This window comes from Furipterus horrens, unplaced genomic scaffold, assembly GCF_987537825.1.
Source record: "Furipterus horrens unplaced genomic scaffold, mFurHor1.1.pri manual_scaffold_16, whole genome shotgun sequence".
Taxonomy (NCBI): domain Eukaryota; kingdom Metazoa; phylum Chordata; class Mammalia; order Chiroptera; family Furipteridae; genus Furipterus; species Furipterus horrens.
Genome location: NW_028327186.1, coordinates 10,473,141 through 10,492,444, shown reverse-complemented (window position 1 = coordinate 10,492,444; position 19,304 = coordinate 10,473,141). Strand labels below are relative to the sequence as shown.

The window sequence follows — 19,304 nt, the reverse complement described above, 5'->3', positions numbered from 1 at the left end:
GTACCTGTCTCTGTTGATGTCCTTACCAACATGAAAAGCATATCCTAGGGCCCCAGCTGGGTAGCTCAGTTGGTTAGAGCATCATCCTGATATGCCAAGGTTGGGGGTTTGATTCCCCACCACGGCACATACCAGAAGCAACCAATAAATGCATCGATATGTGGAACAACAAATTGAGTTTCTCTTTCTAAAATCAATTTGAAAAAATTCAAAAGAAAAAAGAGCATATCTTAGTAATGTGGTAACAATCCCCTAATAAATATGGGAGGTACCAATCTCTGGAATAAATAGTCCCCATAGACCACTGTGCTAGAGAAGATGCTACTGTTTTCACTCCCCCATTTTCTCAAAGTACCTTTGCTTACTTCCTTTATCAGCTCTTCAGAGTCACATAGCCAGTCCCAGGGCCGCCTTCTGGGATGTCATCCCCCCTGGGGAGTCGAGCCCAGAAGATGAGGCTGCCCATTTTCACACAAAAGGGACTTCTGGAGGTGCCATCCCCAACAGAGAAGGACTGGCTGAAGGCCGATGACGAGGATTATGTCTTCAACGATCCAGGTCAGGGACTGGATTCCCTGCCTCAGCCATACCGGATGATCAACAAGCTGGTGACCCTTCTGTTTGACCGGTCATGGGAAATTATTGAGGAGAGGGGCAGGCTGCGGGAGGCCGAGCTCAGCCGGGTCCAGCCCACCACCTACCCTCCGGTTTTCCAGAGCAAGGTACGGCGCAGCTGACCAAGGATCCCTGTGTTCTCAGTTCAGGTTAACACAACACCTAATCCAGGGAAGGACTTCTACCAGGAAACTTCGTTCAACAAGACAGCTACATTTTTGAAAGATTCTAGGCATGCTGACTGTCTGGGGACATGGGTGTTCTGGGCTGAGGATTACACAGAAGGTCTTGTACATTCAGCTATTGCTCTTCTAAAATCTTCCTGAATGTAGCCACCACTCCCTTGCTGGGTGGCAGAGAATCTCCCAGTGCCTCAGCTACAGCTCTGTCCAATGTCACAGATGAATAAAGTGCAGGGAACGGGGCTGCCTGCCCACTCCTCACAGGGCCCGCGGCCATGCTAGCGTAGTGAATGCCCACTTCTGCTCCACTTCTTTGTGTTCTCAGGCCCCTTTCCCCTAACGCTGGGGTGCTATGGCTTCTTGATATGCAGGAAAGACATTTAGCTGAGCCCTGTGTTTGGAGATGATATTATATCAAGAAAGGGCCCATATACACCCTTATTTAAAGTGTTAGCTTATGTTACTTGCAGATGGCGAGAGCTGACAATCATTCCTTTATTCTTTGTTTGCTTTTTTTCCCCAGCTCAGCAAAGCGCCCAATTGTATAGCTGTTTCCCAAGACTATGTGTTTATTGGAGGGGCCAAAGGATTCTCCATCTATAATCTGTACGATGCTAAACGAATATGTGTTTGGGACAAACTGAAGGTGGAAGTCACATCCATTTGGGTCGCAGATTTGGGGAGCGAAATACTTATTGCTCCTGTGGATGAAATGGGTACTCATTCTTCATCTCCCTTTTAGCCTAATTCACATGTACCTGTAGACTGCTGTTCAACTGCCTTGCCTTCCCAGGTGTGGGCAGGGCCAGATGCGGTCACATGGTACAGTAGCCACAAGCACCCATGGAACAGTCGGGTGCACCGGGCACTCTGCTGACGCCCCCCGTATTTGGCCCATGTAACCCTCACCACAGCCCTGGGAGCGAAGTATAATTTATTACCTGTTTCTCAGAAGAGGCAAATGAAGCCTGGGGCTTCAATAGCTTAACGGGAAGTAAACGGCGCGGGCAGGATTCGAACCAGGCAGTGGGGCCCTCAGCAGTCCTGCTGCTCCTGTGGACAGCGGGCCGGGCCCTCACGGGTTGACAGGCGTGACCCAGCCTGACAGACAGTTCAGGAAGGACACATGGGTAGGAAGGGCCTGGGAGGAGGCCCAGGAATGCATGAGCTCAGATGACAGTGTCAGAAAGTCCAGGAGAAAGTTCACCTCTTCTTTGGCTCACTTCTCTGTCTTATGCTCTTACTTATTTTTCTATTTCAGGTATTATTAGGCTGTTCTATCTTTATAAGGATGGCCTTTTCTTCATCAAAACCATCAATGAAGTGGTAAGTTCCTATAGCTGGGCCACAAAATGTAGCAAATCTAGTTTACTTTTTTTAATATTAATTTTTTAAATTATTATTTTTCTTAGAGAGAGAGAAGAAAGTGGGGAGGGAGAAACATCAATTTGTTGTTCCACTTATCTATGCATCATTGGTTGAGTCTTGTATGTGCCCTGACTGGGGCTCAAACCCACAACCTTGGGGTATCCAGATGGTGCTCTAGCTACCACTTAGCTACCTGGCTAGGGCCCCCATGCCTCAAGTTTTGAAAGGACTTCTGTTCCTAGGCGAAACCCACACCCGCCCTGACCCACAGCTCAGTCACCGGGTGGGCCTCTCTTCTTTTCAGGAAGACAGCAGCAAGCAGACACCCTGTGTGAAGATGGAGGTCTCTCATGGAGGGGATTTTGCAGCCTTCCTCCTACAAGGCAAGATTCACCAGGCCCTTAAGGAAGGCCAGATTTGTAGTCTTTCCTGGATAAGCGCATTTCCCTGCAAGCCTCTTATTTAGAAGTAATTTATGGAACAACTGCAAAGGCAGAGTTCCCCTGTACCCTTCAGCCAGCCTCCCCAACACCAGCGTTTAACACAACCATAGAGCCTTTGTCAAACTTAAGCCAATAACATCTGGTATAATACTGTTAACACCAGCTTTTCTACTAATCTATTTTTTTTTTGCTCCAAGGGTCCCTCCAGGATAGCACACTGCATTTAGTCATTGCGTCCCCTTAGTCTACTCCTATCTGCAACAGTGTCTTGGTCTTTCCTTGTTTTTCATGACCTTGAAAGTCTGAAGAACACCGGTCAGATGTTTCATGCAATGTCCCTTAATTTCAGTTTGCCTGAATTTTTCTCACGGCTCAGCTGGGGATCAGGGTTTTGGGGGACAAGACCCAGAGGCGAAGGGCCCTTCTCACTGCATCATGTCAGGGGTGTGGACAGTAGCAGGGCTGAAGCAGCGTCCGCCAGGTCTGCCCACAGCTGAGCCACTGTTTTTCCTGGTCCCAACCCTGTGAGAAGCAAGTCACCAAGTCCACGCCACCCTGAAGGGGACAGGATTTACACACCACTGCCTGGAGGCAGGCAGGTCAGATTTGTGGACACATGTTGAAACCACCACAGTAATTGAATAAACACTTGGGGGGAGATACCCTGAGACTCTGCCAGTATCCTGTTTCTCCTTCCAGCTGTGCCCACCAGGGTTAGAGTTCATCACGGAGTCTTGCCTGTTGCAACTACTCCTCTGGTGATGGAACACATCTTTTCCAAATGGATCGTCAGCTTGACTTTTACCTTTTAAATGTTTAGACATATGGTTTAATGGGCCTCTGTCCTTGTCCGGCCCCTTAGGTGCCGAGTGCGTGAGGAGGAGGCTGTTTTATGACACTGTTGGCATGACGGGAAGCTCAGATCCCATAGTAGCTTCCCAGGGCTGTGTAACCAAGGGCAGCTGGCTGCTTAGAACAAGACATTTCCTCGCAGTACTGGAAGCGAGACGTCTGAAGTCAAGGTGTCTGGGTGATCCCTTTTTTAGGAAAGATTTAGCCAGGAGCCCCACGGGAAAGCAGCCCCCCCTGGGTGGCAGGTATTCAGCAGAGACGCTGAACCTTACTTCTAGGACAAGGTGAAGTCCCACAACCACCCATGGGTTGTCATCTCGTCACATTTTGGTCAGAAGGATTCTCTGGAGGCACCTGTCCCCGTTCTAACCCTCCTCGGCCATGTCCGCTCAGTTACTGACCCTGTGTGTGCCGCCCTCCTCCCCAGACAGGAATCGCTGGGGGACAAAGTGCCAAGGGCATTCACCGTTTGGACCCTGGAGCACCCAGGGGCCGGGCCCAGCACGTCTGGTTAAGAACCACTGGGTTTGTGCAGGCGCAGTGGCTTCGGGGCAGGAGGCCAGCTCTCAGGGAGTGAGGCCCCTGCTGTTCCCAGGTGTCTGCTGGTCTCTGGGTCAGGGCTTCTGAGAAGGCCATTTCTCAGAGGACACTTGGCGCCTGCCAGCCATTGCTCAATGGGCCCTCGCTTTCCCAATGCAGGCGCTGGAGACACTTGTCTGGATGTGTACAGATTGCTCAAGGAGTCCTGGCTCAAGGAAGCGGAACACCCCCAAGCCACTACGAATCCAAAGAAAAAAGTCAGACAGCCGCAGCCGGTAAGGAACACGGCTTTTTAACCGCTCTGTTTCCCCCGGCACTGGCCCCACGGCCAGCCTGGACCCACCTCGGGATTTCACGATGAAGGGGGCCTTCCAGAGGCTGTGAGAGAGGACAAGGGGCGCGCCAGCCTACATCTCCCACGCTGATTTGCTTCGGTTAAAATCAGATGTTAGAGGGCAGAGTGTCTTCAGCAGCTGGAGTCTCGGTGTCTCCCACGGCCGGGAGTCACCTCCCCACCGAGGACCACTGGCCGGCACTTCTCTGGGAGGTGGGCCTTCTGCCCTGTCCCCTGCCGCACAGGCCACCTCTCTCCCCATCAGGGCTGAAACCCTGCTTTCCCACCTCGAGTGCCACTCAGGTCCCTGGACTGCGCTGCAAACAGGCTGTCCTCAACATACAGACACGCGTGCATTTTTTCTACTACTCATAGGAGGCAGGGTCTCTACCATTCCAGTTTAGTTTTCTGTGATCCCTGGGCCTCGTGCTGGGTCTTTAAAATTTAGTTGCTCGGTAAATATTATTTTACAATAATTTGCTCTTTTATCCAGGGGGCACTTATTATTATTTTTAACAACTAATATTAATGAGAATGCCTTTAAAACCTATCGTATTAGGCATGGAAGGCTTATGGAAGGATTAACTTAGGAGACCGGGATGGAGACTCACGTTCACTGCTGAGCTCACTGAGCCGCTGTGAAGAAATGCCCGTCTCCCTGGCGGACATCTTCATGGGTGCGGTCCTGTGTCCCTGGGAGCGTCACCAGCCCAGAGAGCATTCTCCTCAGAGCTCCTACAGAATCCACTCTGTACCTCTTTTTTGACCCCTCCCACACACTACCTTGACTTTTAGCTATGGTGTTATGCATGAAAGCCCTCTTTTCTTAACTACTGATAAGTTTCTGGGTTGTTAAGACCATACCCTCTGCTTCTTTTTATCAACCAGCCCCGCGGTATCATACTCAGTGACCAACAGATACATTTCTGGAGGGGCTCATTTACTACCCAGCTGAGAAAAGCACCTTGGAATGGGGGAGCTCTCTCGTCATAATTCAGTTTCCATACACCGAGGAGCAGCCCACTGATGCCAGTCCCGGTAGTAGCCCTTGTACTGTGACTTACATTTCAAGTCAAATAAAATTGTCCACGTCGCCAACACATTTTGCCGGTCAGAAAGAGGCTCCACTTTTGTAGTGGTCTCCCACCTGGTCTCACCGATGTTCATTCACTATTTCTTGTTTCCTGAACTACATTTTAAGACCCTACAGACTAGGGGTCATGTGTTAAAGCCCTGCCGGCCAGGGTTCCACACAGATACTGATCCTCGTAGCTGCTGAGTGAGTTCACGACTCACAGGAGTAACTGGGGGGAAGGCGGAAGGGGGAGGCGGACACACATCAAGTCCACTGCGAATTAATTTTTCATTTCCTCCTCAGAACACCCTTGATCCCATAGCTTCGGATAATTTAGACACGGTAAGAAACTTTAAAGAAAATTCCCAGAGAGATTTAAGTTACATGCTACAGGTTTTTTTTCACTTTAAATTTAACTTAACCATCAAATAGGCTAGCACAAGGTCCCACCGTGGCTCAGTTCTCAGGGTCTCTGGCTCTAAATCTTGTGCCTTGTGTCCCTGAAGATGGCCCCTTATTCTTGAGGACAACGGACCCAAGTCACGTGTCCAGGGGCGGGTCTCCCTGGAGGGAGGTCACATTGCAAAGCCCTCGCGCACACACACAGCCCCTTCCGAAGCCCTGGCAGGAACCCTAGCCAGGTGTTCACTGTACTTTTGTAAAACTGGCAAAAGTAACATTTTTGACAAAAGCCCACTGTCTCCTTTCCTTCAAACTCCTGATTAGTTTTACAAGATGTATCTTTTTCTATGCTTCTACTCTGAACACATGTGTCTTTATACGTAGAATGATTTTTTTTTTTTTTTTTGACAGCATATACTTGGTCTTGCCTTTTTACACACTCGGACAAACTACCTTTTAATTGAGCTGCTCAGGCCATTGACAGCTGATGTGATTACTGATGTGTCTGAGCTGAAATCTGCCACTTCGCTGGTTACTCTACTGTCCCTTTCCCCCCTTTTCCTGCCTCGCCTTGGACCGAGCATTCCGGATGACTCCGTTGACTTATTAGCTGTGTGCATTCCCCGTTGCAGGACATAAACATCTGTTTCAGAGGCGACGTTAAGCTGAGCCACCCCGTTCACATAATGAAGATCAAGCCCCCCAAACCCATTACAGGTCAGTGCGACGCGGCTAAGCCTCTCTCTTGCGTGTGGGCTTCCCGTCCATCCTCTCTTCGCCTTTTCCCACACCTCCCGTCTTTCCCATATCTAAACTACAAGGACAGTTCTGAAGAGGAAGAGAAAGACTCAAACAGGCCAGAGATTATGGCAAAGGGCCCCTAAACGTATGAAAAGGAAGTCAGCACCATTAGTTGTCAGGGAAGGACAAATGAACAATGACGTACCTCTCACATCCACCAGGGTGCCTAACATGAAGAGACCAACGAAGCCACCCGGTGAGGCTGCAGGACAAGCAGACCTCCCAGACACTGTAGTCAGCAATAAGAACTGGCGCAACCACTTTGGAGAACAGTCTGGTATTGTCCAGTAATGTTGGCGAGAAAATTTATATCCTGTGACCCAGCATTTACACTCTCAGGCGGGGGGACCAACCACCCCAGTCTGGCAGGGACCAAGGCATTTCCTGGGGTATGCGGCTTTCACTGCTGAAACTGGGAAACCCGAGGAAACCAGGATGAATGGGCCGCCCTGCTCCTAGGCACACAGCTGACGAGAATGGTTCACAGCGACGAGATTTCTGATAGTGTCAAAAGTGAAACAGTGTCCACCAACAGCAGAACAGATCATTGGCACTTGGTGGAGTACTATACAGCAATGAAAAGGAACAAACTAGAGCTATACACAGCAAGACAGAGAAGTGCCACCAACAATGTTAAGCAAAGGAGGGCAGACACAGAGTTAACACTGTGTAATCCATTGTGTGCAGCCCAACGTCAGGCAAGACGAAGTGACCGGATGCAGAAGCATGTGCAGATAACCAAGGAAACGTAATGCAGTTGGTCCGTAACAGCCAAGAGAACGGCTGTGCTCTTCCTGGGCAGTTGTGACCAGAGACGGGCAATGGTTTGTCTTCTGACCCAAGAGAACGGCTGTGCTCTTCCTGGGCAGTTGTGACCAGAGACGGGCAATGGTTTGTCTTCTGACCCAAGAAGAACCAGATGGTTGCTTTATAATGATTGATGAAGATATATATTTTTATGCTCTTTCCTGAATGTGTTATATTTCACAATAAGAAAAGGGCTTAATAAGTGAAAATAAGCAACAAGCGATGAGGAAGATCCAGAGTGCGCATTGGAAGAGATCGCCAAGCTGTTCTGTGGCGGAAGAAGGCAACGTGGCAGGATCAGGCTCACTCGGAGGCCTAGTTAAAGCCCAGTCACAGCCCCCCCCCCCCAGCATCTCTATTTCAGTGGGCCTGGGGCGGGGCCTGGGGGCCTGCGTTTCTAACCAGCCGCCCTGTGACCCCGTGAGGTCCCTGCTGACCAGGGAGCACCCCGGGGGAACCACCAGGGCGGCACATGCTACCAACCATTAGTTTGTAAAAGAGGAGCCAGCTTCGAGGAAGCCATGTGACAAACCGATGGGAGTGGTGCCCCGCAGAAGGGGACCCGAGCGATTGTGGGGCCACCCAGGCAACCTGAGGGGCCTGGGCACTTCCCAACAAGTGCAGACCTCTGAAAGCTGGGGTGTGAACCCAGGAACTCCACTGGGGACAGGAGTGATAAGGGAAGTGTGTGACAGGGAGCAGCGTTTGAAGTGGGAGGCGGTCGGGCCATGTAAGCACTAGAGGTGGCGGGACTGCCTAGTGAGGGGGCTTCAGCGGCGCTGAGCGGTGACGACACTGACAGCACGTGGCCGTGCTCAGCTTGGGGACTTCCTTGGCCTCCTCTGGGATGAAGACATGACAGGGAAAGACAGCGGGAGCTCTGAGAAGGAGGGATTCTGCAGGATGCTGGGAAGGGAAGCATGGGGGCAGGAGGGAAAGCCCAGTGGTTTGACCCATTCTGGAACGTTTCTGACCTAGGTACTGCATTTAAGAGCCCCCTGGAAGTCTTTGCGAAGGTCGAGGGCTGCATCGGGCTGGGCTCAGGGCAGAACCACTTCATCAAGGAGAGTCAGTGGGAGCGGCAAGCCGCCATCTTCAACGCCATGTACAAGAAGTACCTGGACGGGGAGAGGGAGGAGGAGCCGCTCAGGTGAGCCCAGGGCTTCTCCCGCGGGAATGACCCACCAGCGAATTAACCCCCCGGGCTCTAAAAGCTCCTTTTGGTTTGGGGCATTTTTCTGAGAACACCAGCAGAGCTTTAGAGGAGTCGTATGGAGATTGTGTAAACAGTTAGAACAAAGCCAGAGAATGTGGATTTCGAGAAGGAATAGGCAGCTATGGAGCGTATTATCCTATTTTTTTCCTGATTATCTAGACAACAGAGGAGTCTAGGAAATCCTAGACTTAGAGCTGTAAGTCACTACGGTCAACATCTGTCCCCACTTCTACCCAGTAATGTGTGCTTACTAAGACATACTGCTTTCTAACCCCAGCAGCACCCGGCTGTGACTGTCTGTCATGAGAGTGTTTACACTCCTACAAGCGACAGGCCCTACACATCAGGAAACTGGGGCTTTTTTTAAAAAAAAGAGAGAGTGAGAGCCAATTTTTCAGCATAATACTTGCTGTATTGCCCCCAAGATAAGACCAGCACTTGGGCACATCGCCCAAGTCTGGTCATTAAGGGGTCTTCCCCAAGGCCAGGGATGGCTCTGCCCAGCGCTGGGTGCTGTTCCCAGCCTGGAGAGGCCCCTACCGCTCTACCCGCCCTGCCCTCAGCCACCAGGACCAGCACAGAGAATGCCACTTGCCTTGTGGCTCCGAACCCTGGGGAAGGTCCATCCCAACTACATATTTCTGGTCCTAGTACCGAGCCTCGCCCCTTGTCCAGGAGTCTGCCACGGCTCTGACCAGGATCTCTTTCTCCTCCAGCATGGCCACGTTCCACTTCCTCCTTCCTAGCTGCGTCCTTCCAATACCAGCAGAGGTCAAGAGCCCCTCGGGTAAGTGAACATGTCCTGGGCACCTGGCCAGTCACCCTGGGGGACTGCCTCGGCAGGCCCCCCCAGAAACAGTCCCACCGCAAACCCTCCTGGAGGGAGGGGACAAGGGGGCAGCTGGTGCCAGCTGCAGCCCAGACGCCCCTGAGCATGGGCACTGGCACTGTCCCCAGGGACTGAGTACCACGGGGGCGGGGGGGGGGGGCGGGGGGCGCGGTGAGCACATGCCCCGCCGACTGCTTCCAGATCTGAGTTCATTTGGTAGAAGATCTTATTTAAAACACAAGACAGCCAAATGCACGCGCATGATCTAGAAGCTGTGAAAGCAGCCGAGGGCAGTTGTGACACTGTCCCTTCCTAGGAGGTGACCAGGAAGCTCACCCTTGTGTCGGGTACTGCCCATGAGAACAAACCACTTTTGATTTCAAACCGACTTCCCCTGGACAAACACCGTCCATACAACCCCAAGGCCACCCAGACTCCTTATGCGACACCCTTTCCTCTCTTCCCAGGGGTGGCTTGTGTCCTTGGCATACACTGGATGGGACATCACAACTTCTTCCTCTATTCCCTTAACAGAACCCTGAGGGATAAAGCTGGTACGTGTCCTCCTTCAGCTTAGCCAAGAGCACGTGGCTGGCACATTAGTGTGTTCTACTGCCCTGAGGCAGGGGACAGCCCTGCGGGGGACAGGGCGACGGTGAGGCCAGATGTGTGCTCCTGCCCAAGTCCCAGAGAGCAGCTTCACCTGGCCTCAGGCTGTGAGAGGGCAGTGACGACGGGGTGTGGGGTCCAGGGAGGGGGGCGGCCTGGTGAGTGCTGTTCCCACCCCCCCACCAGAGCCTGAAGGTGTGTGGCCCTGTGCCGCACCCATCACCCTGTCTCAGCTCAGCGACTGCTGCTCCTACCTGGTGCTGGCCTGCGAGGACGGCGTGCTCACGCTGTGGGACCTGGCCAAAGGTGAGCCCGTCCTCTGCCCAGCACCTGGCTGCATCTCCAAGGTCCGGAGGCTCTGCGTCCCTGCAGGCTCTGGACTGCCTGTTAGTCACTGTTCCTAAGGACCCCTCAGAGGGGCTGGTCCTGCTTTCCCCTCATTTTCATTCAACAGACATTTGTTGAACATAATGGTGCGGCCACACCCCTCTGACCCTTTCTGACCTGCGTGTGGCTGCTCTCTGCAGGGTTCCCTCTCGGGGTCACCGCTCTTCCTGAAGGATGTTCCTGCCAAAGCATCCACTTCCTGAAATGCTTCTCAGTGCACGAAGGACGGAACTTGTACCCCGAGGGTCCGGTGAAATCCCAAGTGACCTGTGTGGTGCTGTGCACAGATGCATCTCTCCACCTGGTCACCGCCCGGGGGACCCAAGGCCCCACCATCCGCACGCTTGTTGAGAGGTGGGTAGCTTTGCGGGAAAGACAGGAAAAGCGATCTACTCGTGGTGGACGCAAGATGCTGACCGTCTCTGGTGGCCCCTCTCCCTGCAGTCACCGCTGTCCCGATGAGCTCCTCGGCTCCACCCATCTGTACGATGGCAGAGACACCTTTCCCATCCCACAACACAAAGCAGTCTTCACTTCTGCCAAAATAACCTGTTACCAGTCTCCCTTCTGGCCTCTCTCTCTCTCTCTCTCAAACTGTGAAATAGTTGATATGTACAAAATATCTACACAATATGTGTGTATTTCATGTGTGTGTACATGTGTGCAGGGAGAGAGGGAAGGAGGGAGAGACACACTCCTGAGTAACTGTCACCAAGCTTAAGAAGCGGGCCACTGCAGTTCGAGAAGGCTCTATGCGCTTCTCCCTGATCACAGGCGGCCGCCTCACCACGACTCCGTGCCTAAGGGAACAGCCACTGCTTAGCCCCGATCCTGCAGGTCAGGGCCACACCCGGGCTCAGCCGGGTGGTCCTTCTGCTGGTCCTGCTGCGGCTCTCACACGTGCCTGCAGCCGCGGGCAGCGTGGGTCAGGCCAGATGGTCGGAGCTGGCCTTGCCCACATGCCTGGCGGCTGGTAGGCTGGTGGCCCGGGCGCCGGCTGTCATCCTGGGCTCCCAGGCCTCTCCTACAGGCCCTCAGAGGCCCCGTGGCTCGGCAGTTGCCACACACAAATGCTTGCCAAGCCTGTGCCGGGGCCACCTCGGGCAGAGCACGTCACGGCCACACCTGCATTGCAGCGGTGTGAAGACAGACTCCGCCTTTTGGTGGGAGTTGCTGCCCAATATTATGGCCAATTTTTTTTAACCCGCCACACTGCCTTCCTACATCCATCCATTGCTTTTCCTTAAGGATGAATTCATCCGTAGGCCTGTATCTCCCAGACGCCTATTTCAGCTGTGCCCATTGAGAGAGCAGGTAAATCGCATGATAGTCTCTGCATACGTCAACGTACTTTTCCATGCTGTTTATTCTGTAACGTGCTCTAAATACTGTTCAGGAGTCCCGTGAAGACGTCCTCGGCTCCAGCTCTCGGTCTCGCTGCTGCACTGCGTTCCACAGTGTCTGCCCCACGATCACTTACGCATTCTCTAACAATGGCAATCTGGACTACAGCTATGAAGTTCCCACCGTAGCTCCTGGTGCTTATAGCCAAGCATTCACCCAGGATGTAGGCCCAGGCAAAACTCTGAAGCTCCTCAGGGATGAACGTCTGTGGTTCTTGCTTCCTGCAGGCCGGTGAAGCACCCGGACGAAGCCGCCTGCGCAGTGGCCCCAGTTCCACCTTTACCTGGCATGGTAGGTTCCTCGCCCCCTCGCTCCTCTTCAGGGATGGTGGCCATGCTTCCTCCACAAACGTCTGCGTAAGGCCTGCCCTGTGTCCAGCGCCGACTAACTGTGGGTCTGCAGTTAGGACAGAGAAGTCCCTGCCCTCGCGGAGCTCACAGTTCAGCGGGGCACGCAAATTGGGGTGAGCTGCGGATATTCATCTGCAGAGGAGGGTCAGGAGGGGCCGCTGCACTGAATAGGGTCCTCAAGGAGCTGGGAGGAAGGGCATCAGCCCAGGCACAGACCCTGGCCCCGTGCAGGGCCAGCCCTGCAGCAGAGGAGCTGGGGAGACTGGGAAGAGAGCCAGGACAAACGAGGGACACACGGCGCTGATGAGGGCCGCTGCTGCTGGTGCCACCACAGGCGAACACCTCGTTCCCGCCACTGTCCTGAACAGGGGCTGCAGGCCGTGTGCCCAAGAGCACCCAAGTTCCCTGTGTTCGTTTTCGATGGCCAGCAGCTTCCCTGAATTCACGCTAGGGTGAGTGACAGGGTAAAGTCCCCTTTGGCCATCTCTGTTCCCAGGTGCTGGTCTTCTCCAGGAACGGCTCTGTGCACCTGCTAGACGTGGCTGGGCCGCGGGTCGTCTGTGCCTTCGCTCCCCCCACGCCCCACCATCTGGCCACGCCCTGGAAGCCAGTGTTCGGCGTGTCTGCCCACCACCCGTACTTCCTGCTCGGAGGTAGGCGCCGGGGCCATGAGGGTGTTGCCCGGACCTGCGGCCCGTGGCCTCTCCCCTGACGCCCTTCCTCAGCCTGCTCACAAGGCCTCGGGGGGCCCCGCCCCACCTGCTGCCCACTCTTCGTCCCTGCCAGCGCAGCCCAAAGTCCCCAGCAGACACCCAGGTGCAACGCCAGGCAGGCCTTGTCTGCACCCCTGCTCCTGCAGACCCAGAGAGCCCTCCCAGCTCGGCCCCAGGGGCCCAGACTCCATGAGCAGAGAGCAGAGCCCCGGGCCTGCCGGGGCCACAGCGACCACAGAGAGGACCTCAAACAGAACACGGGACTCTCATCTTATCTCAGGAGACCATCCAGATCCAACGGACGCAACCCCCAAGGCCAGGGACATCCCGAAATCTGTCTTCTATTTTCACTTCGACGCCTACCCACTCCTAGAGAACATCTCAAGAAACTGCAGCGTTTCTCAGGCTGACCTGCCGGATGCCGCAGCCTCGTCCCAGGCGCTGCCCCTGGAGAAGAGATGCGAGGCCTTCCTCCAGAAGAGGTAGCGTCCTGGGTCTCGCCCCTGCCCCCATCCCCGGCCCCAGCCTTGGCCTGGGAGAGGAATAGTGGGTCGGTTTGATGGTGGAAAGACCCGTTCAGCAGTGATGCGCCCCTCACACGGGTTCCCGTTCCGACTGGTAGAAACAGGAGTGAGTTCGGGTGGAGGGAAGGAGGGCCTGACTTGGGCTGTCAGACGCAATGGCCCACAGCGGGCACCGGCACGCTGGGGCCTCAGACCCAACCCAGCCCACGGCCTGTCTGTGCAAAGGGAGCTTCCCGGGGACACAGGCAGGCCCCGGCTCGCACAGCACCTCATGCTGCCGCGTGCTCAGTGGCCGCGGGGACAGTCGCAGCAGAGCCCGCGGGACCCGTAGAGCCCTTTCCCCTGCCCACCCTCTGGACACGCCGCACGTCGGGCACTCTGCCTCCTCCCCACTGCCCCCCATCACCCAGCCCTGCCAGGTGGGCTCCTTTCTGCCGTCAAAGCCTAATGAGTGACTCAGCTGTTCTGAGAAGCCGGGGTCCCTTTCAATCCACCCACCCCAAATTCCGGGGGGCTCACAAATGTTAACAATTGCTGAACACAGGTGAAGGGTCTTTGTACCACTCACCACCTTTCCATGGGTTTGACAGCTTCCGAAATAAGAAGAGGGGGAAGTTATAAAATACTGTAACAGTATAATTGTGGTGCTGAGTGAGAGAGAAGATGGGAAACGTATCCTCCAAAAGTGACAGCAGTCAGATGTGGCTGATAGGTGCTTTTCATGTGATCCTTATTTGCAATCCCCACACCTGCCCCCCCACCCCGACACACGGAGAGCATCATTTGGGTAAACTTAAAATAACCGGAGTCTGAGGTGAGGCCACGGCTGCAGGAGGTGCCCCTCGGGTGGGTAGCGGGCACCGCATGGAGCTCCCGCGTGGCAGTTCCTGTTTGCATGCTGTCCCTGGCCTGGCGAGGGCGAGCCATCCCACTTCACCAACGCCAACCAGCCTGGCCAAGCAGCAGCCCCAGCTCCGGGCTCACCTTCTGCCAGCTCAGGAAGCCTCAGTCCCGAAGCGATAGCCCCCCCTCCCCCACGGTGCTGGTGGGTTAGTACTCAGACCCCTGCTGAACCCTACTTAGCCCCTGAACGTGGCTTCAGCACAGAACTGCTACCATAACAGAGTAATTCCCGTTATAAAAAGCGATCTTCATTATTGCTGATGTTATATACGCGCTTGTAGAAATTTACAGAACAGGACGATACAAAAGAGACAATGTAAATACTCTGTAATCCCAACACCGCCATTCATATGTTAGTGAACGTCCTCCCAGGTGGGTCCCTCGTGTGTCTACTGTGTTGAGATCAAGCTTCATGTTCACTTTTACCTGCTCTGAGGAGACAGTCCCTTTTGCGATGACTGTCTGCAGTCTCCGCCACCTCCCACTCCCAGACGTCTCTCCTCCCTCTCAGCCCAGCTCAGCTCGCAAGTCCCACACCCGGCCTCCTCCGGAGGCCCCACGGTGCTGGCTGGGTGCAGAAGGCTGCCCCCCAGGGACACTGTGCAGGGGAGAGGGCTGGCGTCAGTGGGCTGACCTGGTGGGGTACGGGGGGCAGGGCACGGCTTGGGGCGCACTGAGCGAGCAGTGTGTGCTTAGGGACGTGCTCCCGGGCCCAGCGACCTGGCAGGAGCTGGGAGGGGCGCACAATGCAGGGCAGCCCAGCCTGAAGGGACACTTATTCAGACCTAATCACGGCGCTCCCATCACACCCCCTGTTGCAACCCATCTTCTGAATCGGGTCCCCGCAATAAATTAGGGAACACTATGATTTAAAGAAGGTTTTCCTGTTCTAATTGCTCTGAGGTTGATATCTGGGGCTTTGAAAAACTTTCAGTGAACACCCACATACTCACAACCCAGATCTGCCTCTAACACTTTCCCCTCGCTGCTTCTCACACACATCCATGTACAGCCCAAAGATTTTCATCCTATTTCTTTTTTCTATTTATAGCTTGAGCCTGAAAGTTTCCATTGGCCCTAAAACTAGGTGAAATTTGAAGGCAATGGGTCCATGTGGCAATAGAGTCAAAGTTTCAGACCTGCAACAGTCTGTCCAAATTGTTTTTACAACATCTGCCCCGGGACTTTCGTAAACAGCAGTGTGAAATGAAGCCCGCCTTCCAGGCTTTGAAAGGAGGCCAGCTGGTGCCAAATGTGCCAACAGCCCCCCGCCACCCCCAGCCCGGCTTCCCCTCCAGGGCACCACCTCCATCTGGGTCCACTCCCCCTGCTGTCTCTGGCTGGGCCAAACTTTGACCACAAGAGAGAAATTTCAGGACACCAGGAAACAGACAGAAACAGCCTGTCTGTCCGTCTGTCTCCCTTTATTTCCTGTGGAATACAGGCCAATCATGGTCCAGGTTCTACCCAGTTCCTGATGTAACACAGGGTGGTCAGGGTCTGCCCTGGGAACCTGGGGGCCGGGTGAGGGGTGCGGCACAAAGCAGGCTGTTCACATCCCCACCCGTGTGGCCCAGGTTTCAGAAGCTGGAGCACAAGGCGAGGGAGCAGGAGCACTGGGCCCAGCTGCGGAGGTATTCTCTGCTTCTCCAGAAAGAGAACGCCAGGAAGTGACTGCTTCTCCCCGCCCCGGGCGCCCTGAAGAGGTGTCATCAGTGGTCACCCCGGGAGGCACTAAGCTGAAGAGACTCTGTGACAAAGGGCTGCAGCTCAGCAGATCCCAGAGGCCTGGACTTGCAGTCTGGGACCTCAGCAAAGAGGGACTCTGGGGGCTTTCAACCACTATGCTGCCTGTCGGAGCCCCCAGGCAGACAGACGGGTCACCAAATAAACAGCAGCATTGTTTCCAGACTCCAGAGTGGCTGTGATGTGTAACCCTTTGTTCCCACCCAGTCCCAACCCCAGCAGGGCACCAGCGTCCCAGACCTTGTGGGGACCACCCGCCTAATGGGCCCAGGACAGCCACTTTGCTCGAGTGAGCAGGACGCCCAGCCCTCCCGGCCACTGTGTGGCCGCTTCTCTCCCTGCCCACTTCTTTACCCCCTGTGCTGCCCCATAGCCTTTGTGGAATCGCTTTGGGGAGGTTGAGGCAGAGTGGCGGAGGGATTGCCTGAGGCCACACAGGTGTGAGGGAGAGGGGCCAAGTGAGGTGGCAGGCAGGACTGTGCCTCCGCTGCCCTGGCCTGCCGGCCCTGGAGCCCTAGAGAAGACTGGAGGGCCTGGGGGCGCACAGGAGAGGGGCAGAGAGGTGCCTTTCTTTCTCTTCTCTAGAAGCTCCCTTCCCAGGAAACCTGGATGGAGGGTCCCAGCAACACAGGAGCCACACCAGCCTCTCTGAGGACACCGTGTGGTGCTTTTGAGAACTGGCAGGGCATCGACGGGTCCCAGCCTCCATATCCTGCCCACTTACGGCTGCTTGCGGCATGTGTGACAGCAGCTTTTTCTGTGCCCATTCCCCTGGGTCACACACTTGCTCCCTGTTGGCGGGGCACCTCCCTCATGGCTCTGGTACTGACTAGCTAAATGTGCCCTGGATGAAGGGGTCCCCAACCGAGACGCCCCTCTTCCTCCAATCCCCACCCAGATTCACAGTGTGCAAGCATTGCTGACTGGCGGTGACCAGAGTCACAGGCTGGCCCGGTGGGCGCTCCCTGTGCGGATGCTGTCCCTCTCGCCCACCTTCCAGACCCTTTGTCCTTGAGACAAGCTGGTGTTCAGCTGCCAGAGAAGCAGTGCACCCGTGAGGAAGCTCACAGGCTCTGGGGTCCCATCTGGGCCCATTCCCAAGGCTGCCACCGAACATCCTTATGAACGCGTTATCCGCTACCCTCTTTCCTTACTGCACTTTGCCATCCTTTAGATGGCCTGCTGGTTAGCTGGGGCTTACCTCACAGGTTAGCTGAGAGATGAGAGAGAGCACATGTCCCCGGCTCACCTACCTGGATGCTGGTGACTGTTCTGTCCCTTTGCATGGCCATGCAGGGTTGCCTGCCAGAACGGTGGGGCTGGCCCAGGAAGAGGTGGGGACGAGGAGCGGTGGGAGGTGGTCCTTCTCATCTCCAGTCCTCCTGCTTATTAGCAGAGACCTGTTAATGAAAATCACACCCAAGTGCTAATAAACGGTGGGAGGCCCCCAGCTCTGATGGGGTGGAGAGGCCCTCTGCAGAGGAGGGGCTGGCCAACAAGCCCCACTTATCTGTGAAAAGACTTGCTAATAACTTTAATACCCCCTCCTAAACCACGGGGCCTTTGCCATGCAAACAGATTTTCTAAACCCACTTAGGTTCCTGGAGGAAACATCCCATCTACCCCCTTAGGATCCTGGAAAGCGAGAGTGACAAGGGGGTGGAGGTACAGGAAAGTGGGGTCATCACTGAAGGTGCAAGGCCCCACCTCCGCTGCAGGGCCCCTACTTTGGGATCCCACTCCCTGAAGCCAAATGTGGTCAGGGCGCTTGAAGTGCAGGTCGGCGAGCGCCCCCCTACTATGAATTACTGCCCCTCCAGGCCTAGGCAGGAGCCCTGGTTAGGATCCCAGAGGCGGGTTCAAAACAAACGCATCAACACCAATGGATAAATAAACTGTGGTGTGTAAATATAATGGAATACTATTGGGCAAAAAAAAAAAAAAAAAAAAAAAAGGAAAGGAAAGAAACCGATGAGCTGATATACAGACAGGAGTGAACCCTGAAAATACTATGCTGCATGGAAAAAGACAGACACAAAGGGGCCCACATGTACTGTGAGATCCATTCCCATGAAATGTTCAGAACAGGCAAATCCAAACAGAAAGCAGAGTAGCGAGCTGGGGGTGGGGTGCAGGAGTGGACTAGTTGGGAGTGACAGCTAATGGAAATGGTTTCCTTTTTAAAATTTTTTTTATTGAATTTATTGGGTGCCATTGCCTAATTATATTATATAAATTTTAGAGTTTCCTTTTTGGAGGTCTAAAAACAGTCTAAAATTAGTAGTGATGGTTGCATGACTCTGGATATATGAAAACCATTCAAATATACTTAAAAGGAATGGACTTTACGGTACACAAATTTTATCTCAGTAAAGTTCTTATTAAGAAAACAAATACCAAGGCCTGTGTTTCCAAGAAGCTCAAGGCAGGTGGAGAGGAGAACCAGGCATCCTTAGAGGACTGAGGGACCCTGGACAGAGGGAGTATGTCCTCTTGCCCACCAGGCCTGGCTGCTCGCCGGCCCCCCGGCCCCCGCCAGGCCCCTGGGCTGCAGGCCTGGTCTGGTTCTGGGTGTGGAGTCAGATGCAGCCTGATGGGCTCGTCACCTAACCCAGGCCTCTGGGATGTCCTGTTTCCATAAACACAGGATTGCCTCACTGATGTCACTTTCTGTCCCCAAACCATCTGGGAGAGGGACCTGAGGTGAGGGAGACGGGACAGTCCAGGGTCCAGGCCAGGATGCTCCAGCACAAGGGGAGGGAGGACTCTGGACACCCCTTGGGGGTGTTGTCCCCTTCACCCCAGAATGAACTAGGCTGACAAAATCCTACCAGGGCTGTAGTGTTGATCCTTGGCTTAGGCTTCTGCAAAATGGTTATTTGGGTACAAAACGTGTAAAGGATCCTATACAGTAAGTACTAATGGAGATGCACTTTCTGGAGATACTTTGGTTTTCTGCAGCCCCGCCCCATCCCGCCCCCATCACCCCCCCCCCCGCCAGGTTCAAAGAAAAGATGGACAGACTGCATTTTCGCCACTGCCCGGTTCCAGGCTGAGCCATCTGCACAGAGGCACTGGGGGCAAGGGGGCAGGGGCCTGTGTGCTCCGGGGGCTGAGGACTGCAGGAACCCTGCAGCTGTCCTGTAGTCTCCTCTGGAGAGGGAGGGAGCTTTGCGTCCACGCCAAGAAAGAAGAAATTTCCAA

At 54.4% G+C, this 19,304-nt stretch overlaps 1 protein-coding gene across 1 annotated transcript; it reads left to right on the top strand.

Annotated features, from left to right (window-relative positions):
• The first annotated feature begins 399 nt into the window (after positions 1 to 399).
• Positions 400 to 16,265, top strand: WDR93 (WD repeat domain 93). The gene is made up of 16 exons (XM_090263777.1): positions 400 to 722; positions 1,321 to 1,513; positions 2,059 to 2,123; positions 2,470 to 2,548; positions 4,160 to 4,275; positions 5,713 to 5,751; positions 6,444 to 6,528; positions 8,398 to 8,569; positions 9,352 to 9,422; positions 9,932 to 10,018; positions 10,260 to 10,379; positions 10,601 to 10,814; positions 12,092 to 12,155; positions 12,711 to 12,867; positions 13,208 to 13,409; positions 15,932 to 16,265. Exons 1-16 carry the CDS (start codon positions 420 to 422, stop codon positions 16,026 to 16,028), a joined length of 2,064 nt encoding a protein of 687 aa, XP_090119903.1. The 5' UTR covers positions 400 to 419; the 3' UTR covers positions 16,029 to 16,265.
• Positions 16,266 to 19,304: the final 3,039 nt, after the last annotated feature.

Coding starts and splice junctions, on each gene's coding strand:
- WDR93 (XM_090263777.1), top strand. CDS start 420: ATGTCATCCCCCCTGGGGAGTCGAGCCCAGAAGATGAGGCTGCCCATT. Junction 2,124..2,469: donor TCAAAACCATCAATGAAGTG/GTAAGTTCCTAT, acceptor TCTTCTTTTCAG/GAAGACAGCAGCAAGCAGAC. Junction 6,529..8,397: donor GCCCCCCAAACCCATTACAG/GTCAGTGCGACG, acceptor TTTCTGACCTAG/GTACTGCATTTAAGAGCCCC.